This window comes from Manacus candei, unplaced genomic scaffold (assembly GCF_025592945.1).
Source record: "Manacus candei isolate 608988 ecotype Guabito, Panama unplaced genomic scaffold, ASM2559294v1 h1tg000011l, whole genome shotgun sequence".
Lineage (NCBI taxonomy): Eukaryota > Metazoa > Chordata > Aves > Passeriformes > Pipridae > Manacus > Manacus candei.
The window spans coordinates 5,550,173-5,573,379 of record NW_026138059.1 but is presented as its reverse complement, the minus strand read 5'-3'; the positions used below and the strand labels follow the sequence as shown (position 1 = coordinate 5,573,379).

The 23,207-nt window shown below is 36.5% G+C and overlaps 1 protein-coding gene across 3 annotated transcripts in view; it reads right to left on the bottom strand.

Moving 5' to 3' along the window:
- Nucleotides 1-23,207, bottom strand: part of KIDINS220 (kinase D interacting substrate 220) — a 75,544-nt gene that overhangs the window by 51,117 nt on the left and 1,220 nt on the right. For all 3 annotated transcript variants that reach the window (XM_051778251.1, XM_051778252.1, XM_051778253.1), the window contains exons 2-12: nt 16,651-16,800; nt 10,863-10,961; nt 9,349-9,447; nt 7,828-7,926; nt 6,823-6,924; nt 6,290-6,388; nt 5,186-5,383; nt 4,472-4,570; nt 2,057-2,155; nt 1,323-1,421; nt 166-343 (exon numbers count right to left, since the gene is read on the bottom strand). In XM_051778251.1, the coding sequence (XP_051634211.1) occupies nt 166-343; nt 1,323-1,421; nt 2,057-2,155; nt 4,472-4,570; nt 5,186-5,383; nt 6,290-6,388; nt 6,823-6,924; nt 7,828-7,926; nt 9,349-9,447; nt 10,863-10,961; nt 16,651-16,758 (1,279 nt within the window). In that variant the 5' untranslated portion in view covers nt 16,759-16,800. The remainder of the gene's footprint in view (nt 1-165; nt 344-1,322; nt 1,422-2,056; nt 2,156-4,471; nt 4,571-5,185; nt 5,384-6,289; nt 6,389-6,822; nt 6,925-7,827; nt 7,927-9,348; nt 9,448-10,862; nt 10,962-16,650; nt 16,801-23,207) is intronic.

Below are 23,207 nucleotides of genomic sequence, written 5' to 3'. Positions count from 1 at the left end.
TGTTAGGCTTTCAGAATGTAGAATTTTTTTTGCCAACTGATTATTTTTAAAGCTTTCCCATTAGTTGCAACATTAAAAAAATCTGTTACCACTTTTCAATAGAGCATTGAATAAACTGGATTCTCAATATATGAGTGATTAAAAAAACCAAACACTTATACTTACTGGCACCAAATATCTGTGTTAAAATACTCTTCTGGTGGCTACAGTCAATATTGTAAGGTGTTTCTCCTGTTTTGTTGGGTCTATACAGCAACCGACCATCTTTTGGATTTCTTAAGAGTAATTCAGCAAGTTTACGGCTTCTTCCACGAATTGCAATATGAAGTGGAGTATCTCCTTTCTGCAATTAAGTGAAAAACTAGTAATATCTAACATAATTATTGACAAGATTATTGACAAACCATATGGTCCACATCATTTCAGATGTATTATTTCCTTGAAATACATCTTAAAGCACCCAAAAGCATCAGTGTCTTACAGCAAACATTTTTCCCCTCAAAAAAGCATTACAAATGTTTCAGAAAAGACACATGAAAAAGCAGTTCTTAGAATGCTAAATCTAAGATACTGTTTACTTTTTTAAATGCTTATATTAATGTGTCTTAAGGTTCACAAAAATATCTTCAGGTTCATGAAAACCAGTCTCTATTTAGAAACAAGTGTCTACTAGGAAATTCAGAGACTTGTTCAGAACAAGAAATAATGCTTGTTAGAGTTGTTTCAATGTCTGCTCAGAATTCTCAAAAAAACTTTCCAGTAAAAGCTTTTTTATTACATCAACATTAATACTTATATGCCCTAAACATAACACTAGGAGATTAAAAAAACTATCAAATAAATGTTTCTGTAACTAAAAGGCTAACAGTCAGAGTAGGTGATGCATAAGGAGACAGCAACAACCACTTGTATTTGTCCTTGGCATTGCTAAGTTTAATGTCTATTAATCAAAAACTAACATTAGTGACAAATAACATTTCTTTATGGTCTTTTTCAAGTGCATTAAGAATTAATTTATCTGTGAAATTTTTATTCCTGGCCTGCATTTTTTTCTTTTCAAGTTATTAAGAGCACTCTAATACCAAGAAACCCCCAAACAATAGAACAATAATATATTAATAGTGGAAACAGATTTACATTTAACTATTCTGATTTATTTAATTATTAAACACATGAGAGACTAAGCATTTAAGTACTATGGTCTATTTAATTATTAACATATGGGAAGCTCTCTTTCTGTAGCCTCAACAGCTCTCTACAAAATCTTGCTGCAAATCTAAAATGATTAAATATACTAAAGTAAACAAATTAATATTCTTTACCTTGTCTACAGCTGAGACCTTAGCTCCTTTGTCCAGAAGAAGCTCTACTATTTCAATATTCCTCATCTTGGTTGCCTTTATAAGCGGTGTTTCTCCATCCTAAAATGGAAAAGTAGGCCTAATACAAAAATCCTATATACTCAAAACCAAGACAAAAATAGTGATTGGGTAAGAAATTAAATCCAAAACTTTTAAGACAATTTTTATTCAAATATGTTACTGTGCAAGTAACAACACTTCAGCACTTATGTTTGTGAAAAAGTACCTCAGACCTAGTATTTGATTAGAATCAAAGAACAAAATACTAATAGAGAAAGACAAAATCCAGATATAATACAAGGTATTTGAATAGACCTCAATGCTGTGCATACTACTTCCTCTTTTTTTTTTATTGCTGCACATGCAATAGACAGTGGCCCAAGGTCATGCTTAGTCATATTAGAAGCCTTTTTCCCCAGTTTCTAGTAGCACCTGCTCTCTAGTTCTTATTGCTGGTTATGTGAATGATGCTGAGGTAAAGAATCCACATGTTCCCTGTTATCACAGATTTAATAGGAAATCATATTTATGGGGATATCACTAGTGCTAAAAATCCATATTTTAGAAGAAGATTTTTTTTTTTTACAGCATGCAAGGTACCAACACTTCCAAAAACTGAATTTAATATAATCTTAACATCACATAGGAGCTGAGAAAATATGTTAAACAAAGCAATTCAATTAAAATTCTGTTACCTTGGTACATGTTTCAGTATCAGGATTGCATTGCAAGATATCCCTCACCATTGTAGCATTTCCTTTCTCAACTGCCCAATATAAGGCAGTTTTATTATCCTGAAAAAAAAAAAGATTATTAAATGCTAACAGTATTTTCATTCAGTTGGATAAATTTCATAAACTGCACATAAGGTACAGCCATAATATATTGAAAATAGCATATAATACAGTAAATTTTAGCACAGCTCAGGGCAAAGGGAAAGGCCACCAAATCCAATTGGTACAACAGTATAATTTGCAGGGAGGATGAAAATCTAGCAAGAGAATACAAATCTATTTTAAAAACCCTTGTGCAATGTATTAAGAGGTTTTAACAATCCTAGCAGATTAAACCTGTCTTGAAACAGTTTCAAAAACTACATATAAGTATTCAGTTTTAACTCAAATATAAAAGTTTTTTAATAAAATAAAATAACTTTTTTTCATAGGCCATGCAAGCTGGAAGGCTGTAAAAGCAGAGGGACATGAAAGTCAACATAAAGTACCAGAATGCTGATCAGCCAGACATTGTATCACCAAACCAGGGAGAATGGTTCAGAGCTGCAAACCTGCTTGTGTCATTAATTTTTTCCTCCAGTCATGTGTGTTGTCCCAGAAAGTCTCCGTGCCTGCAATTTTTAGCCTAGCAACTGCACCATGACTCTTTCTGTTTGAGGCATACTTGTGTAGAGACATTTAAGAAAAGCCTCTGAACACACACCTGCTTCTAAGCAGGAATATCAAAGTACCCCTTGCAGCCTTCTACTTGCTTGCTTCTTTCATTTGCAGCTCTTCCTCTTTCACTCATGGGCTTCACAGCAAACTGAGTTTAAAGCCTTTCTCAGCAGTTTAATAAGCCTGGTCACTAAGATTTCTTTCCTCTCTGATCACTTGTGTTTCATCTTCTCTATCCTTCTGTCAGCTGGTTTCCAACAAGACACAACCCTGAGGTACTCAGCTTCTCAATAGCAACATCAGCTACACAGCCAGGCATGGGTTTGCCAGATGCTCCCAGCTGGGCCCTTCCCCTTACCAGACAGGCTGAGGAGAACATCACCTGAGCCCTCCACTGCCCCAACACTCACTCTTGAGCCCTATGTTTTATTTGCTGAAGGTACCCACCAGCTAGTGACCATATGAATGAATCATCAGCAAGGAACACAGTTGCTGGAAGGCTGGACAAGACTCAGCAACTTTTCTGGACCATCACAAATGTGGGCAGTTAACACTTCTCCCCAGAACAAGTCTGGCTGGCAGGCAGCTGCCGCAATGCCAAACACAGAGGAGTTGTTAAACACTAGTGCTCATCTCTGATTCTGAAACTGCTGGTCCTAAACGAAGATCTGAAATGCACACCCAGAACCTTCCTCTGATGGCACTGACTCCTGCTGTGCCAATAAGACCACAAAAGTATTCTCTAGATCAACCACTGCAAATGGCTATTCAGGCAATTTTACACTGCCAGAAGCCACAAGCTTCCCTGCCACCAAAGAAGCTGGGTGCTCTTGCTATTTCTGTATTGCCTCAGTCCTATCAAGATGTTGAAAAGCTTCAGATTTTTGGATCCATGTCAGCCAGAAGCTGAGATACACAGGTTTCCAATGGTAGGTTAGAGGAAGACATCCAAACACTACTTTTTCTCCAAACTAAAAGCTTCCTGGCTTCTCACAGATGCTCTGCATCAAGAGCAGGCACTGAACCTTTGCAGCTCTCAGTGACCAGTTAGTTTTGTGTTCAAACTTGGCAGAACATGTGTGCCTAAAAGTAGAGCGATTTGAATAGCTTCAAGCAAACGAAAGCAAGTTGAATGTAACAATAAAAACAACTACCATGCCGAGCAAGGGAGCTTCCAACAGAAGAATAAAGATAATACCTTAATGAAAGGACAAAAAAGAAAGAAGGGGTAGGTAGAAAACATGGAAATCACTAACAACAGTGTTTAACGTAATAGAGACAGTTGGTGGAGACAAAAACCAACCAAGCACAGTGACAGAACTGAACTGACAACAGATATAATCTAAGGTGCATCACATTTTATTGATATTAAATTTAAAATATTAACAAAATAATGATGCTAAGCGGTTTTTTAAGTATGTCACTATTTTAAATCCGTTCAGTAGTGCAGATGAAACAAGTTGAATTTGTCTTTTGCTTTTCAACCATTATATAAATTAAGTGAAAAAAATGCTGCTTAACAAGTCATTACAACTACATATATCTTAAAAATTGCATAGCAACATGATGTATTTTTCCTGTTTGATGGAACCTGAGTTTCCTACAGAGTAGACAGAGCAAGTTTTAAAGCCCTGTTTTCAGAAACACAGTATAACTGTTTGGTATTTCAATTCACATCCTATTTTAGAACTACTATAACACTTACTTTGCAGTACTTACCTGACCTCTGATATCTATATCAGCATATTTATGGAGCAGGGCCCTCACAATTTCAACATGACCACCTCTAACAGCCCCAATCAACACTGTATCTCCACTCTAGAAAAATTGTGAAAGAACACTAAACATTAATTAATACTATTTAGGAAAAAGAAATGTAACAGAATAAATTATAGCCTCAAAACATACATTATTCCTATTTACACTAAGAAATCTGCACTTGTTTTTAAAAAAGATACAAAAATAGTTCTATCTCTGAAAAAAATGGGTATACAAAATAAAAAATTCTGGAGTTTTTTATTTTTCAAAGAAATTAAATTGCTATGGAAAAATAAGCACTCCAAAAATAGGTCTAGCTTAAACTACTATCCTAAAAAATAACATCATAAACTATAATGAATATGAAAAAAAATTTGTACTCTAGTTCATAGGAAGACCAACCACTCACAGTAATAACCTCCTTGAAATCAGACAATAATGTTGACTGTCTCCTTTAGATGTTTCAAAGTTGAAAGAAGATCTTCAAGAAGTTTAAACAATTTTATACCTTTTTTTGGTGCAGATTTGCCTGCTATACATAAAAATACCCCTAGGTGGCAGAAAAATCAGAAAGCCAGAAAAATCACATATTTACAAATCTGCATACACTCGTATTTAAACATACGTTATTACGGCATATATATAAAAAAATAATTATGATGAAAATTTACTCACTCGATCAGGAATGTTCACATAAGTTCCAGCATCAAGAAGATCCTGCACAATTTCAGTGTGTCCCTCCTTTGATGCAATCATCAAAGCTGTATTTCCATCTTTATCTGTCAGGTTTACATTTGGGTTCCTTTTCAGTATTTCTTTTACTGAGTCAGTATAGCCACCCTTCACTGCTACAATAAGTGCAGTCATAGAATTCTTTAAACAAAACCAACAGATTTTATTGTACAGTGGATCATCATTATATCAGCAGTTTAAGTGACAAAAGATTAGTCAGACGTTACTCTCTTCACCATCCAAATGCTACTTCAGTTTTGTGTTTTAAAGTGCACCTGTAATGCTTTTTTTAAAAAAAGAAATAAACTAAGTACAATAGTAGAGAACACTTCAAATGCAAACAGTAAAGCTCAGATCAGTTTATTCTAACTCCTGAATGTCACACACGTGATAAAATAATTTTCTTGTCGCATGGGAACATAGTATTATCAGAGCACCCAGGTCTACCAACACTGTTCACAAAGAGGTTTTTGGAAGAACTTCAGAAATAATCATATGAAGACCAGAAGTTGTTCCAATTTCCCACTTTTAACTGATTTTTTTTATTTTGATAAGCAACTTAAATGTAATCTGTTTTATTTAAAAACAATATGCAGCTGAAAAGTCCTGATAAAATTTCAGCTTCTGAAAAGGCCCAGTCACCATTACTATTTCCAAAAGATACTTTGTGTTTGACTTACTTTTCAAATAGCACTGAGGAAAAAGATATTTGATATATGGGGCTTGGATACAGATTGAATTTTGATAGTGTTAACCTTCAGATTACAATCACCTAAATTCATTATGTTCACTAAAACTTACACTTAACATACTTGTGTGCCCACTGTCATTACAACTCCCTAGTTACATTATATTTTTATTAAAAGGCACAAAGAAGTTTCAATAATTTGCACATGAAGTCTTCAAATAGCTGGAAATTAACACACTCAAAGTAACACTAACATTTCATCATTTCATGTATTTCTTGATATTTGTATTATAAAATAAAACAGGCCACACGGAGGTATGTACCCACATCTCATCACTGGAAAATTAACAGTTACTTACAGCTCCTTCTTGATCAACATCAGCTCCCATCTGCAGCAAGTATTTCACACACTCCAAATGACCTTTCCTCGCTGCCCAAACCAGTGGGGTGGTTCCATACTGAAAAAACATTTACAACATTTTATCATGTTACTTTCTGAATTTTGTATCCTCTATAATCTAGTATTTATCCTATACTTTACAAAGATAATCCTATACTTTACAAAGATAGAATTTGGTCTTGTGACTTAACATAAACATTTGAAAAGTCATTTCAACTTTTCTTTTGTAGATGATAGCTGTAAGAATTACTTTTCCCTACAACCTAAGATAGCAAGGTTTCCAATAGCTCAGAAAACAGAATTGTGCTCCACTGAAATAAACATTAACAACCATCTTCAGCATACTATGGCAAAACCTCTTTCAAGCATAACAACTAATTCTCATTTCATGGCCAAAATATAACAGCAAATGTTTTTCCAATCAAAACCTCGTATTTTACAAGAAATTTATCAAGCACTACAGAGATTAAATGTTATTTAGATATAACTTACTTTGTCAGAGCAGTTCACCTTAGCTCCATGTTGCAGTAAGAGATGTACTATATCCGCGTGGCCCCGTCCTGCTGCCCAAATAATTGGATAAACACTGTATTGCTTAGAATTGAAAAAACAAATAAATAATTATAGTCTGAATTATTTATTTTCCACAAACAAAACAATGCTCCAAGAGAAGTTAAACCCACAGAAGAATGAATATACAAAAAAAAATGTAGCTACATATCAACAATTGTTACCGAGTACATTGTCCAGATGATACCTAGAAAAATGTACACTTGAATCTGTTTTGTTTTATAACTCCTTAAGCAAGGTTTATAAATTCACATCCTCATCTTAACATGAACATTTGTACTGTAGGAAGGAAGCAATAGACAGCCATGCAATATCCCTAAGCAATCAGGACTGCAGTGGAGTCACACCATGCAAACCAGAAATCAACCATCAGAAAGGTTGTTCTGGCCACCGATGCTCTTCCTTGATTGTTCACTGTTGCCTCAAACACCAGAGAACTGACAGTATAGACAAATTGTTTAGTCAAGCTTCAACATGCCTATGCTTTTATAGAATGTGCTTATAAAATTAACTAAATCACAAAAAATTTGTGTTTTTTAATTCTCTAGCAAGTATAGTACACATTTATACAATCTAAGCCTCTAAATTGCACGCACTAGTTATTCAATTAACTTCTACAGATTCAGAAAAATGACAGTTGTTATACAAGTAGTATTAGATACACTACATATCTTTTCTATTATTTCCTGTCCTGATAATTTGAATCTTATTATGAGCTATACACTCACTTGCTTCAACTAATAAAATTCAAAATTAATAAAAAACCAAGTGGCTATCACATAGATTATTAAAGCAACTTTATGAAGTACAGTGATTAATGTCATATTGCAAAAAAAATGCAAAATGTTTAATCAAAATAATAAGATGAGTGTACAGTTCAGGACTTTAAACATTTGGGAGGAGGGATCATTTAAGACTTAAACTTACCATTCCTGTGATGTTTGGATTTGCTCCTTTCTCAAGCAGCAGTTTAGCTACTTCAGTGCGGCCTTTGTATGATGCCCACATCAGGGCAGTCCATCCTCCCTGGTAAGCACAAATCAAAGAAATGTAAAAACTGAAAAATAATGTAAGTAATTACTTTTATTTCATTTTCTATTTGTCCTAAGACTGTTTTGCAAATCTAAACCATAGTAAGGATTGACTACACAATATTGGAATCCTCCTATTTATGTACAATAAGCAATAAGTACATCTATGAAAGGACTAATTTCCTGCTGCATGCAAAACTTCAGAAAACATCATGTTCTCCATGTTGTTTAACACTGAATTCAGATTTCAAATGCACATAAATCCCACCACTGTATTAAAAAACAAACAAGAAACACACCACTAAGTTAAAACAAAAGTATAGAATCCAAATCAATTAACATGAAAAGTTTATTTTTGATTGCTGTAACAGGCAATAATAAAAGTAATTAATTTCAAAGTGCATTGATGTGTTTATTTACCTTTGTAAACTAGCAGACAATGAGGTTTCACTGCCTAAGGCATTTGACAGATCAAGTAATCAAAATTAATTTTAAAATAACAGTACGCCTCTGATAACTGCAACCACAATTTTTATTTATTTCTTTAGAATAAACTTCTGGGGAGGTTAAAAGATCCCTCTGACTGATACAGGCCTAAAAATCAAGCACTGGCCATGTGAATGTGCTTAACATTAAATGAAAAAGCTGGATTAGTGAAGATGCCTCAGCCTTCAGACAGAGTGGAACTTCAATTAAAGGAAGCACTTGAACTCTCCTCTAGTGGTTTTCCACACTCTAACTTAAGCAGAGTAAAATTAGTCCTTGCAGCTACTAATTCCATATTCTGTCAGTGGAGACAGTTTTAGCTCTTCAGAGGCATCTAACCTGAGAATCACACAAGCAGCTTTTGCAATTCTTTAGGTGGACTGGACTGTAGCATCCACTTTCCTATACAAAAATTTGGCAAGATGAATGAACAGAAACGTCAAGATATTGAAAACAAGGACTGTTGTATGAACAATCACAGCTGTCCAGAGAAAAAGTAATTACTTTTCCCAGGCATCCTCTGGGAAAGATGACATTTATCTTACCAAAATACTTTCTAAAAAAAGCCACTACAACCAAAAAAACAGACCAAAAAAACCCAACAAAAAGCCACAATCCTGCAAAACAACTTGCCCACACAAAACACACCCAAAAATCAAACTGTTCTTCAGTTTAGCTTTTTTCCAAAGCAAATTAAGAGGAAAAAAAGCAGACCTAGAAAACCAGTTGACTTTATTGACACTAAAGCAACTACTTTACAATGGTAAAAAACAATATTTAACTATAGATTCTTTTTCACTTCAGCAGCACTGAGTACATAATTTAAGAATGAAAGAACATTCCTTTGTTTTCCGGAACTGAAAATCTCCAACTCACGAAATTGTTCTTCTTACTAAAAACTATTTTATTTTTACCATAGGACAACACATACCAAATCTCGATGCTCCAAACTGACATTATAATTGAGTAGCTCTGCTACAATAGCTGTATGCCCTTCTTTAGCTGCTGAAATAAGAGCTGTCCAGTTATCCTACAAAAAATAAAAAAACATTTAAGTAATATTCAGTATGTCAATACAATTAAACTTGTTTTTCAAATGTTTAATCCACAACAGGAAATACACAAGACCTTAAAATAACTGTCTTGTTAAAAAAAAAAGTACTAATAAACTCATGGTGTACCAGTGTATGTACCATATATATATGGAAATACAGAACAACTACTCCAAACCTCCCCCCCAATTATCTGCTCTCCTACCCAATATCCACCCCTTTCCATTCCTCAATTCACTGCAGGTTATCTTAATAATTTCGTAGAGGAAGCAACACCTAAAAAGGATTAGAGAGTGAGGTCAAGACCTTGAAAACTGCTGAGAGGGGATGAGATGGTAACCAAGAGCACAGAAAACGTTGGTGGTCTGTGTGATGTGACAGCACCCAAAGGACTAATGTGAAGGAGAATCTGGACCACAGCTTTTTGGATTTATGATCACTTAAGGAGATACATTTCCTCTTGCATTACACTAATTTTCCACCTAATACTCCAACCACATACAGGTGTGGACTACTGTTTTATATGCTTATAATTATAGCAACAGTTTATAAGGTACATGTTCTTCTTAGAACTATAGAAACTGTGACATTTATAGCAATTGTAATAAAATGTCTCAAAAAAGAGAGACTTTTTTTTGGTTTATTTTTGTTGTTTCCTTTTTTATTTTATTTTAAATGACAGATTTCATACCAGACCCTTCCTGGATGGTCACACTGCTATAAGTAAACTAAGTGCAGAACTGAAAAAACACAAACAATATCCTTTTTGTGTTTATCAGTCTTCATTGGAATATATAGACCTTCCAAAACTTTTTAACATCTTTGTCCTATTCACCCCTTTTGGGCATCTTTCATCTACAGTCAACCTCTTTCTCAAAGGCATGAAGACAATTCATAAATTTGAAACTCTTCTGTGCCACCATTCTGGCTTTCACCTGAAATAATCCTTTAACCTAAATTCTCCTTCAGTATTTACTGAAAAAAACACCAAAACCAAGAAAAAAAAATTCCAAACAAACAGAAAAACCCCAAACCCACTGACACACCTCAACATCACTGAGATGAGCAAAATCACTTGGACCTCATCTTTGATGCTGTATTTCTCTACTCTGCCTAACCTATTATACTAATTTCCCAGAAGAAACAGCAGCAGCATTCAGCAGAGATCCTCAGACATTTAAAACAACTTGAATATCCCTACTCTTTATGAGGACCCAGAGGAATACAAAAGCCAAGGAATTTTGGATAAAATTTCTCTTATATGTCATCCTTTTCCACCTGTTACTCTTCTTCCTGCCCCCAACACTAACCTAAATTCCCTTTCTTTGCCTGCCTCTTGAAATCTCTTGTTCCCCCACTGTTATGTTCCACCATACAAAGCACTAATACTTACTGCATCTTCCAAGTTGCAATTAGCTCCTTTCTTGAGAAGCTCCTGGACAATTTCTAAATTGCCTTGCTCAGCAGCCAACATGAGCGGAGTCTGGCCATTCTGAAATCAAAGTGACAGGAAAAATGATGCACTGGAAAGTGATACAAACGCCACACATACACACACAATAAAAAACCCCAGAAACTACAGAGGAACGTTGTTTTTAGTTTTTAATTGCCAGTGAGACGTAGTAAGAAAGACTGGTTTTCAAACCATACAGTAAACTCACAATAAAAATGGAAAACATGGTATTAAACCCTGTCACATAGGCAACTTAAAAAAAACCCAGAAAACTCCAAATCCAAAAAATCAACCAACCAAAAAAAACACAGACAAAAACAAAGCCCCTCACATATTTCAGACAGTAAAAATGGTTACCAAAAGAAAAAAGTTACATTACTGAACATCTGCCTTTCTGAATTATTTGCTCACTGAAGACATCTCTAATACAGTCTGTTATATCTTTACAACTTGAAGTAACTCAGTCACATTATTAAGAAATTAATAAATAAATCCACCATAGGAACCACAGTGGCCATTAAAACATGCACACTGATTCAGAGGAACAGCTGCTGAAGCATTGGAAAAAGTAGCCAAGTTATATACCCCACTCCTGTCTGACTATACAAAATACAGACATCATTCCTGTCCTGTGCAACACAGGTTCTTAACAGTCTCATCTCAGGGAAGATGAAAGACAGAAAATCCTGTTTATTTGCCTTCAGAGGTGTTTTAAAAGTCAGTTACAATCTGTCATCCTTCCATCAGCCTACTTCTGTGTCAGCAAACTTCTGAGATACTTTTCATCATGCAGAGCAACTGTAAAACTTGCTAAATTTTACAGTAAATTTGTTAATTTCAACAAGTGTAATAAATGAAGATAATTTTTCCTGGCCTGTCTTCTGTTTTCTCCCTCTAACATAGAGAAAACTCCAATTATCTCGTCTCTAAATAATGTAAAACCTACATGTTAGGAGTTATGTACCAGCAATTTCCCTGAAAAGAATAAAAATCAATGGAGAATCAGAATATAGTAATATCACTAATCTTCACTATTGAAACAGTTAACAGTATGATTAATAAAGATATTTGATGACTCTTTCTACTCTTTACACACACAAAAATCACAGAAACGCATGGCATCTTTGAAAAAAGCTTTCTGGTCCATCAGCTATTCCCTAGTCTTCACAGAATCTTCCCTGTGACATTACAGATAACCAACAGTATTAATCATGACAGGATAAAATGCAGTATCTAACACAGCAATTTTTCACAGAGAAAAATTAAGCTCTCATGTAAGTTTATGCTGTTATAACTGTATTTTGCATATATCATTGCTTCTAGATCCTAAAGTACATGCATCAAACAAGCAGTGGGTTTTAGGTCTGACCATAAAAAAAATAAAATCCTAAAAAAAAAAAAAATCAAGAGGAAGGTAAATACTACTTTTTAGAAAAGAACAGCTCTCTCTGGAGGAGAGAACAGTCATAACTTTTGTTCTTTAAGATGAGCTCTTATTATGAAGTTAATATTTTGGGAATACACATTCCAAGTGATTTCGGAAATCATGCCTGACCACTCTGAATGCCTTCTGTGATGACATCACTGGTCAGTGAATGAAGAGCTGAGGCACTGCTTATGACATATCTAGCAAGGATTTAGACACTGTCTCCCATAACATCCACACAGGGTAATGAAATACGGCCTAGATAAATGGACAGTGAGTTGGACTGAAACTGGCTGAACTGCTGAGCTCAGAGCATTGGAATCAGAGGTCCAAAGTCCAGCTGGAGGCCAGTCACTAGTGAGGGGATCAATACTGGAATCCTGTTTAGCCCCTTCATTAAGGACCTGGGCAGTGGGACAGAATGCACCTGCACCTTCACAGCCTATACAAAGTTGGGAAGAGTGGCTGATGCACCAGATGCTTGTGCTGCCATCCAGAGGGACCTTGACATGCTGGGCAGACAGGAACCTTACTGTACTGAGTAGGTGTCAGGTTTTGGTATCCACAGAGGAATACCAGGTTTTGATATCCAGAGGGAGCTCACAGAATCTCTGTAAAGAGAGCCTGGGATTGCCCTGTACCAAACAGCCAATTCCAGCTGGCTCCAACCAACCCACCTCAGGACACAGGACTAGACAATCTCCAGAGATCCCTTCCAAGCAGTGCTTTAGCACACAAAAATCCCTATTGTAGCATGACCATTCTTCTCACCTCCTTCTGAATAGTTACTGTTGTTATCACTCTGATTGTCTTCTACAGGTGGATAAAACAAAAGAATAATATAAACTGAAGAAAAGTATGTCTGGGCAAGAGGGGGCTGTGGATGGGAAAATTATTCTCTCCTGTAAGAAGTGTCCCACAGCTGCAGACTGGCTTTGGTTTTCTAAGACAGATGTAAAACTTTTCTGAAGGGTTCTGAAAACATCCTTCCCTTTTCGTTAGAAGACTCTCAAATAAAAGTATAATGTTTTAGCAACCATCATGAAGATTTTATCAACAGAGAAACAAAACATAATTACTACACCTGTGACATCCAGATTAATTCCCAAAAGTTGCCCAAGAGTTTAGACACTCCACAAAAACTAAATACCCATATTTCTCACAAGCACACCAAGTACTGTCTATTTGTATATCACAGCTCAGTCTAAGCATTGGAATAACCAAATTATAAAGGGGCACACCTGTATCTTTTTAGGGAAATCAATTAGTGGTGTTACCTTACAGATTAGTGCTCTCTCACAGTTTGTGAGAGAACAGAAGATTCAGAATTGAACATGCAGAAGGTACTTCATTATCAAGAGCAGAAAGAAAGGCACATCAAAGGAAAGTAGAGGCTGTTAGGATCAAAGTGTATCACACCAGGCAAGCATCTATCATTAGCTGTTAAGTAATCCATGTATCTGGTATGAAAGGAAAGAAATCACACGAGGGAAAAGGATGTGCAGGGAAAAGGCAGAGAGACAGACTTGCTCCACTTAACTGAAACTGCTGGTGTTAATACAAAAAAACTCATCCACACACAAACTGACTGGGACATCCTAGTTTTTCTGGTAACCGACCACATCAAGATAAAAAGGGTTGGCAAGAATGTGAGTGATCCTACCATTGGACAAGTCACTGCAGCCTGGGAGGTCCTGGCACTAGCAAAACTTGTCTCACCAGCAACCTTTTCAGACCTCCAATGGCACTCCCGTTTCGGTATTTTCTTTTTACCCAAGAAGAAAAGATGCCTTGGCAGATCCAAAACTGGAAAAAGAACTGCACTCAAAGCCACTGAATTCCAAGGAAGAGCTAACGCTTAAACAAAACTCCTGTCATTGATACATATGAACAGTCCTCTCCAGTGGGTTTAAAACTGATGCAAACCACCAATGTCTGTCTCCAGAAATCACCTTCTCCAACGCAACATATTAGAAGACTGAAAACATTAGGTATCAGGGGAAATGACCTCTGCAAAAAAGGCAGTTATTGAAAGCCAGGACAAATTTAGTCCCACTAAGAAGAGAAAAAAAATTTAGAAAAGAAGGTGAAGGTAGTGACACTTGATAAAATCAACACAATCTGTCTAATTTCAGCCATGTTGTTGAAAAGAATTACCAGCAGAGGGAACAGACTATTCCCCTTCTCAGATACACTGCATGCCAGGTGGTGAGGTTCATGTGTATGCTCTGAAACTTAAAAATTCTCCCATCTCAAATACCTCAGCATATGTGCATCCACAGTATGGAATGAATGTGCCAATAATGAAAGAAAACCCTCTTAATTGAAACCAGATCTAATAACTACAGTAAGGCTAAATTCTGTACACTGCTTTCACATTTGCATGATGCTTTTTAGTTTGACTAATACATGCTATTAGACTTCTTTTCAAAAAAATATTCTTTCCACCTTATGCAGATTTGAAAAAATAATGCAAGAGAACATGCATTTTACAAGACTTATTTATTAAAAACATAAAAAAGTTGGAAAGCCAGTTTTCTGTACAGTACTAGGTGAGAAAAAAAGTACCTGGCCTGTCAGACCCAATGTCAGAGCCAACTGCTCACAGTAACTGGTGCTCTTTTGAGAGGGCTTGATTAAGGGCTAACGTTGTCAGATCTTCTTCAACCCCCAGCACCATGAAACAGAAAACAACTCTATGCACTGCTCCAAGCTATAGAGAACAGCTGATATGCCAGAGGGTGGGGATGTTGCTCAGAGGAAATTCAACAGGCTGGAAAAATGGGCTGATGACCTCCCTGCAGTGCAACAAAGGCAAATTCAGAGATTGGAACAGACTGACCCCATGGAACAGCACTGCCTGGGGACTGCCTGCCTGGGGAGCTGCCTGCAGAACCAGGCATGGGGTCCCGATGGACAAGAGGGCCATGACCCTGCTCTGCACCCTGTCAGCAACACGGGCAAATCAAACACTGGGCTGCATTACCAACAGCACAGCTGGCCCTCCACTCAACACTGGTGAGGCTGAATCCAGAACACAGTGCTCTCTCCCAACAGAAAGTCTCCCAAAAACAGAGAGACTGACAAACTGCCAAGTCCAGCAATGGGACCACCCAGTTATGAGACTGGAGCACAAGGCATGCAAGCGGGAACTGAGAGCTAGATTTGTTCAGTCTGGAAAAACAGAAGAGCAAGGGGGCATCAACATCAGTCTTACACCACCTAGACAGAAGGGAAATCTTTGAAAACAAAGGCAGATTCTCCTCAGAGACTCACAACAAGGAGAAAAGAAGTAACAGTCTCAAGATGCAGCAAAGGAGAGTCAATAGAACATAAGGAAAATGTTTTCAAACAGAGTGGTTAAGCACTGGAGCATTGCTCAGAGATGCTGAAGGTTCTCCATCCTTTCAAGAACTTTCAAATTTTGCTTGTAAAGTCCCTGAGGAAGCTAACCCAATGTAACAATGAAGTTAGTCCTGCAATTAAGAGACTGAGCCCAAGGACCTCCAAAGACCATATCTATCCTGAATTTTTCTATGAATACAATTCTCTGAATACAGTACATAAGTCAACTATGTTCCAGTTCTACAACACTACCTAGGAAATCAGAACTAAAATAAAAATTGATAATACAAGCTATACATCCAGATGAAAGTCCAGATGCTTAGAAACCAAAAATTCTACTACAGAAGATGAAATAACATGCAGAAAACTTAATAGCATGTCAAGATAACAGATTATGAATAATCCACATATAAACTCCCTCCTGTGCATCAAGACTTCCTGTGTCCTCCTGGTAAAGTCATTTAATCCTACTGGTTACCTCTAGACTTATGTTTTGGATACATATAATTTCATCTAGATGAGCATCTGCTCAGATTAAGTTGCAATATATGATCCCATTTAGATTGTATAACAAAGTATCTCTTGGCTGAAAATCAGGATGTAGGGGAAGGTTTATCATCATCCCAGGTTTCACCCCAAAATGAACAGGGCAAGAATGCATATGCAGTTGGATCTGTGAACTAAGAAACAATTCCTAGCTGCAGAAATACAGGTATAAACTTGGCTGACAAAGGAGGGAGCTGTGTTTTCCAGCTGAGAAGAACACTCAGAAAACATAAAGATGCCGAGGTGCTGACAAAGACTGAACACACAGCACTTAGGCTATGTAAAGGTAAGCAATCACTTGAAAAAACCCTGAAATGTGTATGTTAAATAACCACTGTGATCTCACTAATTATTCATTCTTTAACTAATAAGCTGCCATATGAAACTAATGTTTTAAAAAAATCACCTTACCTCATTTCTCTCATCAACATCCCTGCATTTCTCAAGAAGCGCTTTCAGAGCAGGAACATTTCCTTCTTCTACATAGGTCAATAGACTCTGACTCATCAGACTTGCCATCTTCACAGGGTATTTAAAATGCTTCTATGTAGCAAAGCTTATCTGTATTTCAAGAAAGGAAAAAAAAACAGAAAAGAATAAATAACATCTCTGACATTTGACATGAAAAAGCACAAACTCTATATGTCAGTAAGTTACTGGCTGGGTACAAATACCTGCCATTCTCCTCAACAAAATGCTGTGGAGACACGGGCATTAAAATGCACTACGTTATCATGAAAAGTATTAATCTTTCTAGTTCTTAGAAAATTACAGAAATTATTCTAACTTCAAAGAATCACAGAATATGCCAACTTGAAAGGAATCCTTCAGAATCATCGAATCCAACACTTACTCCTGCACAGAACCATCCCCAAGAGTCACACCATGTGCCTCAGAGTATCATCCAAATGCTTCTTGAGCTCTGTCAGGCTTGGTGTAGTGACCACTGCCCTGGGGAGCCTTTTCAGTGCATAATAACCCACAGGGGGAAGAACCTTTCTCTAATATCAAACCTAAACCTCCCCTGAAACTGTACTGTCTAAATATTTTGAAGGTAATGCATAGTAGTCTTTCATTTGCACAAATGTTTCTGCATTATAAGAATACCTGAATATATTACATACGAGTTATTTACAATATAACCCTTATCCTTTATGTACATAAGCAAAACATTGAGACTAATCAACATTATAAAATACAGTGATTCTATCTAAATTGCAGCCATATGGAACTCTGAGAAACACCATTTACTAAATCAGTGATCATCAACTTTATCCAGACATGCCTGAATGTGATGGCATGTTGTTAACTTGCCAGTGAAATTTAACATGGCTTCTGTTGACTGATTATGTTTTTAACCTCTAATATTCAAAACAGGAGAGGTTTTTTCTTGGTTAAGGCAGACCATTAAGAACCATTTCAGACTTTCTAAAAACCTGTGTGCTAATGAGTTCAGAGCACCAGTAGTATTACTATGCCAAATTTATACACATATGGCTGCAGAAGCTGAATCATGCACTGCACCTAAATTAAGTTTTGTTGGATGCAGAACAGGCTGTGGGGCTGAACACAAGACCACCGCCCCCCACACCTTTCTCCTCACCAGCCACTGACATGATCGCTCTCTCTGGCTTTTTCTTGGATGACAGCAGTGTAACAGGAGAGGAAAAACTCCACTTCAGTGTTAGCTACAGCCTACTGCTTAGGCTATTCTCTACCAGGCAGAAGCCAAAGTGGCTTTCCCGGATGGATGTTCTTACTTTTATTCTCACATCAAAGCAGCCAATGAGTTTTTCTGCACTTCCAACTGAAGTGGAACAAAAAGAGACACGAGGAAGCCAGCAGGAACTCCACCATCCTTAGCACCATGAGTTCAGATTTAGAGATTTAAAACACATAATCTAGCTCCTCTTTAAGCTGCTTACATAGTCCGTAACAGTATCACACCATCCTTTCTGCTTTACCAAGTAAGTATGTATAGTCAAACACAATGTTGTCAGGGATATGTTAGATACAACCTGAGCTCCTTACAGCACTGCAGCCATCAGATGACCTATACACAGAAATGCCTTGTTCATAAAAATGCCAGTTAACACCTCAGCTAAGATGACAGCAGCTCTGGATACATGCAAATGAAATTCAGGCACATATGAATGTCTAGTGACAAAAGAAAGTACAAACTATATGAAACTATAATTCCGACATTATTTAAAACAGACACCTAAAACCAGTAAAAAAAATAAACCTAGATCTAAATCTAGATGTGAAGCCCAGCAGCAGTTTTCCCAGGCACTGACCAAACAGCCAGTCTCTCCCACAAGAAAGCTATAAATAAACTAAGACCACAAAAGGTCTGTCACATTTACCGTACAGTTAAATTACCATCAAAGGGCAAGCAGCACAACAGTGGTGTCATATACTTGTCTTCATTCTTTTTCAGCAGAAGGAAGAGCCAATTGAGAGGATGGAAACTTACAACAAAAAAAACCACTAAAGTACACCAAAAATGAAAGCTTTGAAAAGAAACACTGCTTTTAGTGACTCATTGCAGGCACACTGGCTCCTACTGCCATTTCAGACAAAAATAGCAGGAAGGTCAGCATCTTGCCTGGCATCCAGCTGCCATCCAGAACAGCCCACCTCCCTTGTGGCCTGCAGCAGCATCATACAGCCCTATGCAGGTGTCTCAGATCTTCTCAAGCACCTAAAATGACATTAGATATTCACATACACCTGTATTCCTCCCATCATTTTTTACATTTGACAACAGAAATTCAGGAAATGTGACTTGCCATAGCTCCACTGCCATCACAGCCATTTTCTGATTTTCCTGTGCAGTGTCACAGCTTCTTTCCTGTAGCTGTACCTTAAATTCCTATGCTAGTTTCCACACCAAATACTCAACTGAAAACTGTACCAAAAAACATCCACAAAACATGACTACAAATGTCTCAGCAAGTGAATTATACTCTGCAGTTGCTATCAAAATGTCACCAATTACTTTTTAGCTAGTGTGAAAAGTAAAAGAGTATTCAGCATTGCTTCTTCCTCAAAGTAAGATTCGTCCCTTGATGTTCCCTTTGGACATATTTCCAAAAGGCAAAGGCAGCACTGCTGCACTGTAGATAAGCATCCTGCTCCAGAAATCCCAGTTAGCAACAGTGCAGCTTCTGCCTTTATGCAGAGCTCAATCCCTAGAGGCAACTTAAATCTTTGACTAACAGCAAAACACCTGATGCCAATAAATACATCTAGAGATGTGTTTACAAGCTCCACGTCAATATTACTTCTATAAAATGAAAACAGATTTGCAGGGGTGAACTCTCTCTGACAATGTTAGTATTCCTTATCCCCTATGCTTCGCTGTCATATAATATCCCCTTCTTAGAATTAATAAGTCTATTTTATAAAAACAAGAATCACAAAATCAAATACTATAATTGTGAATTTTATATCCTCATATATTTGATTTTTATTTGCCCCTTTTCAGGCAAGCTTCTTAGAGCACCCAAAAGATCAACATCACTGGAGAGCTTTATGAAAGAATGGTTTAGGGACAACCACCATCATCCAAAACCACAACTCCCCCACTACCAATCCAGAAACAAAGATAAGTAAAAAAGGGTGGTGTTATGATTTTTGGAAACTTGCTTTATTTCTTCCCCTCAAGAACACAGAACACACCTGAAATTAGGCTGAAGTTTGTTCATGATACTTTCACTCGTGACAGCAAGTCAACGTAAACTGAGCACAGCTGCAATACACCTTTTTATTAAATAAAATTTATGTTATCATGTTATGCAAATTAACCACTGTACTCAAAGTCCATATATGTGGTGGTCACCAATGTGTGATTTCTTCCAATGCTTCAGATTTCTTTTAAATGATCATAAGGACTTTGAACCAAGACTCTGAGGCACAGTCTCTAGCTAGAGAAGTAACTCTATTCTGGCCCCTCCCATGGAAAAAGCTCCCTGAAATATATATTCATACAGTTTTCAAACAGCCCTAGAACAAAATGAAAACTCTCAATGGCTTATCCTTGAAGAAAATAAAGGAAAAAAACTTAATCCCAGCCAAATTTTGTAAATACAGTGCAAAACCAGTACCATTCAAGAGCATCCTATATATAAACGTTGCTTAATTGCTCAATTAACACATTTACTTTGTTCTTTGACACAGCAGTATTTTCACAATCTACACCAAAAATTTCAATTACAACAGGAATCCATTTGGAAACCAATCCCCTGTCCAGTAAGGATTAATGTTGTTATTTTTCTCTCCCACCAAAGCAAGCCAATTCCCAGTCCACAAACCAGTTTTTCATTCACAATCCTAAATTCCAAGCTTGGAAATCTCACAACATTCTCAGGCAGCAAATGCTAGTATTTTATAAAACTAAGAACACACCAAAAACTATGAAAAGACATACAGAGCACAAATGGTCAGGTGAAGGCAATGTTTGCAGAGAGATTTACCTGGTTTTGTAAGGCTCTTGCATCCTGAGCTGAAGCAGAGGTACCTTATCACAAACCTTATCACACTGTTTTGGAAAGACTGCAGAAATTTGTTAATCTACAAAAACGTAGCTTCTCTCAACAGCACCAACACTGACTGCAGAGGTCCTGACAACTCAGTGATTTTTTTATGAATAGATATAAAAACTAGTCAACAAATACTAGCATAACTGAGAAGACCTTCTTTTCTTGTTTTATTTTCAATAAGTAAAGATAGTAATGACTTACATAAGATTCATACTTTTCATCATACAACAAAAAAGATTGTTGCTTTTTTTTAATGCTTTCTTCTATTTCCAGACACAAAAGCCACCTTCCCAACATGGAACACTGTGACAGATTTTCCAGCTAACTGTAAAAGGAAATAATTAGTGTGCTGCTGGAATCCAAGCACATACAAATCAAATGCGTAAATACACAGTATTTCACCCTTTAAACACTGGAAATGACACCTTTTCAAATGAGATTTAAAAAATGAGAAACACGGAAGAATTGTGTGTATGAAATTTATTATAAAAGACTAACATAAGTCAGTCTCATATCCTCATACGTTTTTGTGCTCTTTGATGGCTTAAAGAAATGAAAAACAGGCTGAAACATCACCTTTACTCAGGCTGCAGGGAATCTTGCTAACACAAGCATTACCCTTCCTTTAGGACACCTTATTGTAATCCCTTCCTAAATGGACATACTTCCCAAACGCTAAGAGATCACAAGTCAGGCATCACTTGAAGTGGTAAATATTTTAAAATATTTTTTCCATGGAGACTGAGTCAACCAGGATTCTGTTTACAGAATAAATTTTCAGAATAGCTGAAATGAGTCTCTAAAAATATTAATTTCTGGTATTCAGAGTTGGAGAGAAATAACAAATCTAAGTTTCCATAAGTAGTCTACACCCACACCTCTTCTCCAGTGTCTGAAATTCCGGTGTGACTAATGACCTTATGCTACTTTCCAGTTTTTCCTTATTTATCTGGGAACATTTATTCTACTTCTCTTAGCCACATTCCTATTATCCAAAAGCGAAACCTTTTAACAGATTACCTTTTTTTTTTTGCTACTTTCTATCAACGAACAAAATAATGTAACTCAAAAATTCTCAATATACAAAAAGTGAACTAAAGCTAGAGACACAGACATTCTTATTTTGAAACCCAAAGCCAACATGACTAAAAAATGTTTGCACAAAAGGAGGTTTCTATGGCTGTAACTATTATTACTGTACACAGTAAGAAATACAGGAAATCAGTGATAAACAAGCCCTTCTTTTCTACCTTATGCACTCAAGGCAACAGCCATTTTGAAATATTGTAGTGATGGATTTTTTTTATTTTTTTAATAAACCCATGGGGACTGGGGATTACATACAAAAGACTGGAAAGATGTAAATACATATTTAAAATAAAGTGCTATTGTCAGCTGATAGGAACTATCAGATATGTCTATGTTCTACCCTTGTTAAAAATCAGTTAAAGTGTTTGTGAAGTATCTGATAAAAGGATCTATACTTTATTAGAGAAACTAGTTTGAGACAAAATTTAAATATAGTCAATGAACATTAATGTATTGCTAAAAACATGTGAATTCTAAGAGATAATTCAACTTTTGTACAAAATACAAAATGCTCAGTCCTACAAATCACTATTTTGGGTTTTAAATGATCAAATAAAAGAAAGCAAATAGAAACAGGTAGCATTATTAAGGGGTTTTTTAAATTATAGCAACCAACACAAATCAAATGGCAAAACCTCCATAAAACACGTGCAAGCACAACAAAAAAGTCTGCAACATCACCTTACATGGCCTCATATGGCCAACACGTTTCTCTGTACCACAAAATCAAGGGTTTGTTAGCCACAGACACAAGATGTAAGACAAAAATCTAACTTTTACAGTATTTACACTTTAAGGAGAAAGTCAATCGTGTGATACAGATCTTTTAACATGGAACATTTCATATGCTGTGGTCACACAGGATTTCAAGCAGATTTGAATTCCTTCAAAACCACTTCATTTTAAATAAACAGTGCTGCAGAACAATGAATAGATGCCTATCCAGTACACAAAGAGGTAGATTTTCTTACATGTTCTGACCTCAGAAAAAGACCTCCTTTTTTCCTTTCCATTTCTTTACTATTTGATGGGGGGAAGGGGTGTCAGGCAATTAATCTCATGATTCAAACACTTTTTCAGGAAAAGACATATTATTCTTCCCTCCATCAATCCTTTACCAAAAGTTATAGAGAGGAAATCACTTTTTCAACCAATTTTTAAGCATATATGAGAAGTGGCAAAGCCCTATTACTTTTCAGAGATTTTACTACTCCTTCAGTGGTGCCCTGTGGCGGGACCTGAGGCAATGGGCACAAACTGAAACACAGAATCATGGAATCAATCATAGAATCAATTAAGCTGGGAAAAGAGATCAAGTATGGCTGAACACCAAGG